Source organism: Ylistrum balloti, unplaced genomic scaffold (genome assembly GCF_031769215.1).
Source record: "Ylistrum balloti isolate Yb309-2 unplaced genomic scaffold, AGI_CSIRO_Ybal_v1 Utg369652, whole genome shotgun sequence".
NCBI classification, from domain to species: Eukaryota; Metazoa; Mollusca; class Bivalvia; order Pectinida; family Pectinidae; genus Ylistrum; species Ylistrum balloti.
Window position 1 is genome coordinate 620,074 of NW_026781907.1, and position 11,396 is coordinate 631,469.

At 39.2% G+C, this 11,396-nt stretch overlaps 1 protein-coding gene across 1 annotated transcript; it reads left to right on the forward strand.

The window, feature by feature from the left end:
• The first annotated feature begins 203 nt into the window (after nucleotides 1–203).
• On the forward strand, nucleotides 204–7,305 carry LOC132557049 (XK-related protein 6-like). Its single transcript, XM_060221526.1, has 3 exons — nucleotides 204–844; nucleotides 4,816–5,021; nucleotides 5,790–7,305. Exons 1-3 carry the CDS (start codon nucleotides 204–206, stop codon nucleotides 6,674–6,676), a joined length of 1,734 nt encoding a protein of 577 aa, XP_060077509.1. The 3' UTR covers nucleotides 6,677–7,305.
• Nucleotides 7,306–11,396: the final 4,091 nt, after the last annotated feature.

Sequence of the window (11,396 nt, forward strand, 5' to 3'; positions counted from 1 at the left end):
CATGACTGTAGGTTAAAGTGAACGACACATGTCCGTAACGACTCCGTTACCAGAGGAGTTTAGCGGATTGGGGGAATTCCCTACCGTGTTCTATAAATATATTCTCGCGCGGAATGAAATGTGTCACTTTCTATTTCCGTTAGGACATAAAGGTACTGTGCTCGAGGTTATATCATTAATATTTGAACAGAAATCCAATCGATATGTCCAAATCACGTCATAGAAACAGAGGTAGAGATGTGGCGGACGGTGGGTTGCAGAGGATATCGTATAAATTTTCGAGCTGTGAAGTGGAACAAATAATTCGGTGCGAGAGCGTGGAAAAAGTAGGCGGTTCAGTGAAATCCCTCAAGACGTCGGACAATGATGTTGTCAGTACTGACCACAGTGAAGCTATAGGCAATAATTCGACAGTGTTAAGCATGGAAAACGACGGGGACGACCCCCCTGACGTCAGTGATGCTAGGCTTCTACCTCCGGACCGACCTGATCTCGCTGACCTGAGTCGACAGAACGGGAAAACCTCTGGTCAGGTAAAGAGGGTGAAAACCTGGCCACCTGGCTATACCAGGCTGGACCTCGCCTTCTCCATCATATCCGTGTTGATGTTCTTTGTAGACCTCGGCACGGACGTCGCCCTGGTAGTGAGGTATCATGTCACTAACCAATATGTACTAAGGAATTTGACACTAGGGTTTATCCTAGTTCCAGCCCTTGTTTCAGGTACCGTGTCCATAGTGTGGAGCTACATAGACTACAGCAATCATACACGTCATAACAGGAGCAAGTGGCCCATGATCATCCGCTGTGTGTTTACTTTCCTTCAATTAGGCAGAATGTACAGGTAGGTTCTAGGTGTGAAAATACTACTGGTCTTTATCAAAGTAATATACATGTTTGATTACATTGGCAGATGTACATGTGATACAACACACCAACATGTACTTAGGGAAACAATTATTCATTCATTCATATCTTTTGTCTGTCATATGGAGGTCTCCTCTTAGTAGGTGGTAGACATGGTGGCTTCTTCACCAAACAACATAGGAAAGGCCCACCACATGCTTTCCAGACCAGTTTGTGCGTTACGCAAGGACACAACCATTTCACCACAGGATGAACTAATATTGCTGAAATCTTTCAATCCCTTAGAAGTGAGATAGGGGATCTGAATGCAAGGGGAAAGATTATTATAAAAGAAAACATGAGGCCCCTTCCTGTCTACTTTTCGGTTTTGGTGAGACAAGGAAATCTTATACTGACAATTATTATGTTACTGTCCCTACACAGTTATTATGTTACTTCTTGTGGTATGTTTCGGAACATTTTCTTCGGGTTGGTTATGTATATTAGTAAGAAGAGTAGTTCTTAAGCACAACCAGGGAAAAAAATATTACAGGTGGTTGGTTAAGGAAACCATCTGGATACGTCTAAGCGGACAGTACTAAACAGGGACGAGGGGGGCCACAGACTCTCGCACATCTATGACCAAGTATTAGATAAATGTAGCCGAATTGACTTCAATACATTGTTACCATCTTGTTTATTTTTTTGGCCTATAATCTGTTTACCATCTTGTCACTTGATTTTCGACCTTAGTGTACAAAGGATTATAGTACAGCCAAAAAAGCTGGTAGATTCTTTACCGCCTTGTACGCTATGTATATCGCTGCTAGTACGCTTCACACCGGTAATTTGTCTGATGAAGGTGACTGTGTAGTCATCGAAACGTCACACTCTAATCTTCTGGTTGTGTTATAAGATGAAGGTGACGGTGTAGTCATTGAAACATCACACTCTAACTTTCTAATGTTGTGGTATAGACAGTTAAATACTTTTTCCCTGTATTTTCTTACCACACATATAACTTGAGGAATGAAAATTTGGTGTAATCGGGTCCCTGGTGTACTACATATTACCTACAGAACTGTATTTTGTAGGTCAAAGAGGTAACAATGAGTTATAAATAAAATTATTAACAAATTTACGTGTATGTGCATAATTATAACTAGTTTTCTGTCTTTCGACCAGATAACGTGACTCTGGGTAACTCAGCTCATGGCCAGATAATTGTTACCATATCTGGACATCATTTAAAACTAGGCAGATCTGAAGTGACAAGATCTCTAATTCTGGTCATGTTTTAGATACTGCTAACTGATCTTTGAACAAGGAAGATGTAAACTTGTCATGTTAATACAATTCACCAATATACCTGATTTATTTCTGATGATGATCAAGTAAGGGTCTGTCAGGGACCAGGGGACCAGACCAGGTATTACAGAGGTAGTATCTGGTAATGACTAGATATGGGTCTGTCAGGGACCAGGGGACCAGACCAGGTATTACAGAGGTAGTATCTGGTAATGACTAGATATGGGTCTGTCAGGGACCAGGGGACCAGACCAGGTATTACAGAGGTAGTATCTGGTAATGACTAGATATGGGTCTGTCAGGGACCAGGGGACCAGACCAGGTATTACAGAGGTAGTATCTGGTAATGACTAGATATGGGTCTGTCAGGGACCAGGGGACCAGACCAGGTATTACAGAGGTAGTATCTGGTAATGACTAGATATGGGTCTGTCAGGGACCAGGGGACCAGACCAGGTATTACAGAGGTAGTATCTGGTAATGACTAGATATGGGTCTGTCAGGGATCAGGGGACCAGACCAGGTATTATGGAGGTAGTATCTGGTAATGACTAGATATGGGTCTGTCAGGGACCAGGGGACCAGACCAGGTATTACAGAGGTAGTATCTGGTAATGACTAGATATGGGTCTGTCAGGGACCAGGGGACCAGACCAGGTATTACAGAGGTAGTATCTGGTAATGACTAGATATGGGTCTGTCAGGGATCAGGGGACCAGACCAGGTATTACAGAGGTAGTATCTGGTAATGACTAGATATGGGTCTGTCAGGGACCAGGGGACCAGACCAGGTATTACAGAGGTAGTATCTGGTAATGACTAGATATGGGTCTGTCAGGGACCAGGGGACCAGACCAGGTATTACAGAGGTAGTATCTGGTAATGACTAGATATGGGTCTGTCAGGGACCAGGGGACCAGACCAGGTATTACAGAGGTAGTATCTGGTAATGACTAGATATGGGTCTGTCAGGGACCAGGGGACCAGACCAGGTATTACAGAGGTAGTATCTGGTAATGACTAGATATGGGTCTGTCAGGGACCAGGGGACCAGACCAGGTATTACAGAGGTAGTATCTGGTAATGACTAAATATGGGTCTGTCAGGGGTGGACCAGGGGACCAGACCAGGTATTACAGAGGTAGTATCTGGTAATGACTAAATATGGGTCTGTCAGGGGTGGACCAGGGGACCAGACCAGGTATTACAGAGGTAGTATCTGGTAATGACTAAATATGGGTCTGTCAGGGGTGGACCAGGGGACCAGACCAGGTATTACAGAGGTAGTATTTGGTAATGACTAAATATGGGTCTGTCAGGGGTGGACCAGGGGACCAGACCAGGTATTACAGAGGTAGTATTTGGTAATGACTAAATATGGGTCAATCAGGGACGGACCAGGGGACCAGACCAGGTATTACAGAGGTAGTGTCTGGTAATGACTAGATATGGGTCTGTCAGGGGTGGACCAGGGGACCAGACCAGGTATTACAGAGGTAGTATCTGGTAATGACTAGATATGGGTCTGTCAGGGGTGGACCAGGGGACCAGACCAGGTATTACAGAGGTAGTATCTGGTAATGACTGAATATGGGTCTGTCAGGGGTGGACCAGGGGACCAGACCAGGTATTACAGAGGTAGTATCTGGTAATGACTAGATATGGGTCAATCAGGGGTGGACCAGGGGACCAGACCAGGTATTACAGAGGTAGTATCTGGTAATGACTAGATATGGGTCTGTCAGGGGTGGACCAGGGGACCAGACCAGGTATTACAGAGGTAGTATTTGGTAATGACTAGATATGGGTCAATCAGGGGTGGACCAGGGGACCAGACCAGGTATTACAGAGGTAGTATCTGGTAATGACTGAATATGGGTCTGTCAGGGGTGAACCAGGGGACCAGACCAGGTATTACAGAGGTAGTATCTGGTAATGACTAAATATGGGTCAATCAGGGGTGGACCAGGGGACCAGACCAGGTATTATAGAGGTAGTATCTGGTAATGACTAGATATGGGTCTGTCAGGGGTAGACCAGGGGACCAGACCAGGTATTACAGAGGTAGTATCTGGTAATGACTGAATATGGGTCTGTCAGGGGTGGACCAGGGAACCAGACCAGGTATTACAGAGGTAGTATCTGGTAATGACTAAATATGGGTCTGTCAGGGGTGGACCAGGGGACCAGACCAGGTATTACAGAGGTAGTATTTGGTAATGACTAAATATGGGTCAATCAGGGGTGGACCAGGGGACCAGACCAGGTATTACAGAGGTAGTATTTGGTAATGACTAGATATGGGTCTGTCAGGGGTGGACCAGGGGACCAGACCAGGTATTACAGAGGTAGTATCTGGTAATGACTAAATATGGGTCTGTCAGGGGTGGACCAGGGGACCAGACCAGGTATTACAGAGGTAGTATTTGGTAATGACTAAATATGGGTCTGTCAGGGGTGGACCAGGGGACCAGACCAGGTATTACAGAGGTAGTATTTGGTAATGACTAAATATGGGTCAATCAGGGGTGGACCAGGGGACCAGACCAGGTATTACAGAGGTAGTGTCTGGTAATGATTTGATATTATAATTTCTAATACCTTGTATTACAAATCTACTCGACTCGTAGATCCACAGCTATTTATTTTATTTTAATTTAGGATGATGGAGTTTGTGTACCACATGTTTCAAACCTGGAAGGAAAAAGACAAAGAGAAAGTGAAAGAAATTTCTCACAAAGCCATAGAACAGAAGAGAGATGCTGCCATTCTAGGACTAGTGGATGGCTTTCTGGAGTCAACTTTACAGTTACTATTGCAACTCTACCTTGTGATACGTACTTATGTGGCCCTAGATGAACTTCGAGGTAATTCTTATGTCTGGTCTAGATTTATCCTGTCATTTGTACTTACGTGACTCAAGATGAACTCCGAGGCGACTATTGTGTCTGATATATTTTGAGGTAGCCACTATAAACATGTATTGTAAATGACATGCCTTTCTCCTCCATATTCATGAGATCTTGGTGTACTTAGAAGTAACTATGATAATACAGAGGTGACATTTTGTAAATATTGGTCCCTGTGATGATATTTTTGTAAATACTGGTCCCCGTGATGATATTTTTGTAAATACTGGTCCCTGTGATGATATTTATGTAAATACTGGCCCCTGTGATGATATTTTTGTATATACTGGTCCCTGTGATAATATTTGTGTAAATACTGGTCCCCGTGATAATATTTTTGTAAATACTGGTCCCTGTGATGATATTTGTGTAAATACTGGCCCCTGTGATGATATTTTTGTATATACTGGTCCCTGCGTTTGTTATTTGTAAACACTGGCCCCTGTAATAATATTTTATAAATAATTGTCCTTGTGATGTTTAAATTGTAAATATTGGTATCGGTAACCTTGATGAGGCAGTGTGTAATATATGAAAAGTAGGTCACTCTGACCTACTTTTTGACCTTTGACCTACATCAAACAAAGTTTATCCAGGCTCTATCTTCTACACTACTTGTCACTGGATCTTCACTAAATTGTCTTGTTCAAGATAGATGGAACTGCATATTTCCAACTGATACATTTTTTCAATGCTAATATGAACATTTTCTTTCTCTTTCCCCAGTGCTGGCATTGCTTTCATCATGGTTCTCAACAGCTCTCACTGTGACATCTTATTACCGAACTGTGAGGCGTGCCATGTCTGATCGACGAAATGTCCGATATGGTCCGTCTGCTCTCTACATGACCTATCGACTGTTTGAGCTAGGCCCGAGATTCCTGTTACTGGGTTTGTGTGTTGCTCACTTCCTTTACATGCTGATTGGAGGAGCTGCTTTTCATGTGAGCCTTGCATTTATTATGTACATGTGCATCAACCCACGACTGACGGGTGTGTGTAATGAACAGATCAGCCGCTCTTCTTTCCTCCTGTTGGTCAGCTTCATCAGTGTGTTTTGTTTTATAAATCTGAAGGACGGGAAGACTTTGTGGGTTATGGTTGTCTATTACGGAGTTTTCTATCTGGAGAACTTTATAATGTTGGGTGTGGTGGTCGGTTTTACCCGGGCAGGGATCATCGTATACACCCCCTGGTACTACACAGCTTACTCTGTTATCCCAGGTTTTGTTCTTCACATGTTATGTCTGCTACTTTACTACAAGTTCTATCACCCACAGAAAACAATTCCTAAGGTGCCGTGTCCACTGCAGCTGCCGGAATCTCCCGGGAATACCATTTCTCCAGAGGATACATTGGGAGGAGACGATACAGAATCTTACATTGAGAAACAGACATCTGATGTGTCCTGTAATAGCCTAGAGAGACAAGATGTACACACACAGGATACCTGTCTGAATCAGAAAGTCAGTGATGAACTTTCTTCTCAAAAATCATTCACAGAAAATTTACATGGAAACCATCAAATTGAGGATGACCTCTCAGAAAAAAGACTTTGTGATCATGAGAAGTATTCTCCTCAACCTGATCAGATTAATGAACAAAAAATATGAAAAGAGAAATATTCATCACAAGAACTGTTGAAGCAAAATTCGTCATCACAGGAAATGTTGGACAATAATTCATCATCACAGGAAATGTTTAAGGAAAATTCTTCATCACTGGAACTATGTAAAGAGAAATCTTCATCACAAGAAATGTGAAAATTATTCATCACCAGAAATGTTTAAGGAAAATTCTTCTTCACCGGAAATATTTAAAGAAAAATCTTCATCACAGGAAATATTTAAAGAGAAATATTCATCACAAGAAATGTGAAAATCATTCATTGTCAAAATGTCTTAGGAACATTATTCATCACAGGAAATGTTACAAGGAAACTCATCAGTGGAGTTGGTGAAGATCAATCTCCAAGAAAGAACTAAATAAATAGAAATGTTCATTACAGGAAATATTTAAATAGAAATCTTCATGACAGGAAATATTTAAATAGAAATGTTCATCACAGGAAATATTTAAATAGAAATCTTCATCACAGGATATATTTAAATAGAAATGTTCATCACAGGAAATATTTAAATAGAAATGTTCATCACAGGAAATATTTAAATAGAAATCTTCATCACAGGAAATATTTAAATAGAAATCTTCATCACAGGAAATATTTAAAAAGAAATCTTCATCACAGGAAATATTTAAATAGAAATATTCATCACAGGAAATATTTAAATAGAAATGTTCATCACAGGAAATATTTAAATAGAAATGTTCATCACAGGAAATATTTGAAGAGAAATGTTCACCATGAGAAATAAGAAAATTATTCATCACCAGATTTATGATAATAACATGTGTATACATATATGTATGATATTAGAAGAATTATGACATTAAGGGGTGCTTACATATATGTATGGTATTAGAAGAATTATGACATTAAGGGGTGCTTACATATATGTATGATATTAGAAGAATTATGACATTAAGGGGTGTTTACATATATGTATGATATTAGAAGAATTATGACATAAATGAATGTATACATAAATGATACTAACAGAATTATGACATTAAGGGGTGTTTACATATATGTATGATATATATATAGGGGTGTTTACATATATGTATGATATTAGCAGAATTATGACATTAAGGGGTGTTTACATATATGTATGATATAGAAGAATTATGACATAAATGAATGTATACATAAATGATATTAACAGAATTATGACATTAAGGGGTGTTTACATATATGTATGATATTAGAAGAATTATGACATTAAGGGGTGTTTACATATATGTATGATATTAGAAGAATTATGACATTAAGGGGTGTTTACATATATGTATGATATTAGAAGAATTATGACATTAAGGGGTGTTTACATATATATATGATATAAGAAGAATTATGACATTAAGGGGTGTTTACATATATGTATGATATTAGAAGAATTATGACATAAATGAATGTATACATAAATGATATTAACAGAATTATGACACAGTTTTTAGCCACACAGACTCTAGTCACATGGACATGAGTCACACAGACTCTTGTTACATGTACATTAGTCACACAAACTCTAGTCACATGTACATTAATCACGCAAACTCTAGTCACATGGACATTAGTCACACAAACTCTTGTTACATATACATTAGTCACACAAACTCTAGTCACATGTACATTTATCACGCAAACTCTAGTCACATGGACATTAGTCACAGACTCTAGTCACATGGACATAAGTCAAATAGGCATTAGTCACATTGACACTAAGTCATCAAACTTCACATATAGGTAATCCTATAAAAGCCACAACACCCAATGTTTTAGTTTCTTTTGGTTTTAATTTTTATGAATTAATATCAATACAGGCAGTGAATAGACAATTTATATATGGACACATTTTTTGTCAATCATCCTTATTCGAAGATTGGCAAAGGGAACAATTTAAATCCAAAAATTGAAACTTCTAATTCCAGCAAGGACTTATAATGTATTACATATGTAATGTTTTTCTTAAAATACTTTATTATTGAAAACAAAAATATGTTATAATATGTTACATAAAAGTTTTTCTTAAAGTGCTTCATTATTGCAAACAAAAATATATTAAGAGAATGAATGAACCAAGAAGGTACATTCTGTGAGGTGGTGAAGTGAAGTAGTATTATGTATCTTATAGTCAGTGGTACCCCTGTATAGAAAGGACTTATTTTTGTATTTTAATCTAGAAAAATCCAACTATTCATGTGAATGATTTGTTCTTGTATTATTGAAATTCTTATTACAAGCATTTACATGTAATTGCATTTAAATTGTCATTTTACACCATGTTCTTCTTTATTTTTGTAGTGATGAAAATGTTTGTTTTGTTTTTAATGAAATAAATAATCTGTGTATATGACATGACTTTATGGCTACTGTTGCTCTAGTAGACCACATCTGTCTGTAGTAACAGGTAGAAATCACCTCAGTTTACCTGTAGTATCAGCTGAAAATCACCTTAATTTATCTGTAGTAACAGCTGAAAATCACCTCAGTTTACCTGTAGCAACTGGTGGAAATCACCTCAGTTTAGCTTTAGTAACAGCCGAAAATTACCTCAATTTACCTGTAGTAACAGTTGAAAATCACCTCAATTTAACTGTAGTGACAGTTGAAAATCACCTAAGTTTACCGGTAGTGACAGTTGAAAATCACCTCATTTTACCTGTAGTGACAGTTGAAAATCACCTCAGTTTACCTGTAGTATCAGCTGACAATCACCTCAGTGTACCTGTAGTGACAGTTGAAAATCACCTCAGTTTATCTATAGTAACAGATGAAAATCACCTCAGTTTATCTGTAGCACCAGGTGAAAGCAACAAGTGGAAATCACAATACCACAATTTACCTGTATCAACAGGTGAACAATCACAACACTACAAATTTACCTGTAGCAACAGGTGGAAATCACTTTACCCCAAATTTACCTGTATCAACAGGTGACAATCACAATAATACATTGGAGGCAACAGAGGAAAATCCAAGGCTATGGAAAGAAAAGTCAAAATCTAAACGCGGAGGTGCACTGGCCCAATAATACGACAAATTTTCTCCGCAGATTTGCTGAAAGATTATTTCCTGAACTGAAAGGCAAATTTCTGGAGAAAAATTTCCAGAGAAAATTTGCTGATCAGTTCAGGAAATATTATTTCTTACAATTTCAGAAGGATCAAGATAAAATTTATATATATTTCTATCTTTCTGTCCTGAAATGCCAATGTATCCCATTTTGAATTTGTTTATGGGTCTTGTTTTAAAATGTGTTCCTTGTAAAGTCATGAAACATAATCAGACCTACATAGCAATGTATTATTGTGTTAAAATGTGCATTAAATATGAGTTTACAAATTTGAATTTTTTTGTCACACAATTACCACAAATCAGTTATTTATGTATAATCTTAAAAAATCTGGATGTGTAATAACAATACATTCCAAGAATCTTGTCTTATGATAGCAATCATGAGAATCTTCGATTACAGTAGCCCAAGCAAGTTATCATTGTGACTGTAACAGGACAGGGAAAACACACATTCCTGTTGAGTGCCAAGACCAGGAATCGAACCTGGGTTTCCGCGTGATAATCAACCAGCTCTACTAAAAAAGCCGTAGAAGCATGCTCCATCAGCTGAGTGATAGAGACTGTATTTAACACTATATACAAGCCACACCGACCTGTCAGCCGAGTGACAGAGACCGTATTTAACACTATATACATGTCACACTGACCAATCAGCTGAGTGACAGAGACCGTATTTAACACTATATACAAGCCACACTGACCAGTTCACAGAGTGACATAGACTGCATTTAACACTATATACAAGCCACACCACACTGACCCGTAACAGCCGACCCGTCAGCGGAGTGACAGAGACTGTATTTAACACTATATACAAGCCACACCGACCCGTCAGCTTGGTGACAGAGACCGTATTTAACACTATATACAAGCCATATTGACCCATCAGCTTGGTGACAGAGACCGTATTTAACACTATATACAAGCCACACCAACCTGTCAGCTGAGTGACAGAGACTGTAACACTGACCCGTCAGCTGAGTGACAGAGACTGTATTTAACACTATATACAAGCCACACCGACCCGTCAGCTGAGTGACAGAGACTGTATTTAACACTATATACAAGCCACACCAACCTGTCAGCCGAGTGACAGAGACTGTATTTAACACTATATACAAGCCACACCAACTTGTCAGCCGAGTGACAGAGACTTTATTTAACACTTTAAAACAAGCCGCATTAACCCACTCCCTATACACTTCTCCCCCTGTTTTTCTTGAGATTTCCTTAATCTCAACCGGAGACTCCAGATACCACGACTTGTGGGATTCTGTTTGGTGCCAATATAGCAGAAAAAGGAAAAGACACATTCCTGCTGAGCACCCAGACCAGGAATCGAACCCAGGTCTCCAGCGTGCTAAACAGACCGGCTCTACTGAGCCAAAGAAGCATGCTCTGTTATCTGAGTGATAGACACCCTATTTAACACTATATACAAGCCACACCGACCCTATTACAGTGACAAACATAGGTGTGAGTTGAACTTAAACTCAAAAGTATAGCAATAGAATAGGCATGATCACAGATAATCAATATTAAAATCAGCTTATGGACTTAACACAAAGGTTTGAGAGTTTAAACTAACTGTATATAAAGTTGAAAATTTACACGTGTGAAGGGGAGGACTAACC

Bases quoted from the DNA above. Each gene is read 5' to 3' on its own strand.
- LOC132557049 (XM_060221526.1), top strand. From the start codon at position 204: ATGTCCAAATCACGTCATAGAAACAGAGGTAGAGATGTGGCGGACGGT. The intron at 845-4,815 runs GTAGGTTCTAGG...ATTTTAATTTAG, and splicing joins CAATTAGGCAGAATGTACAG to GATGATGGAGTTTGTGTACC. The intron at 5,022-5,789 runs GTAATTCTTATG...CTCTTTCCCCAG, and splicing joins GGCCCTAGATGAACTTCGAG to TGCTGGCATTGCTTTCATCA.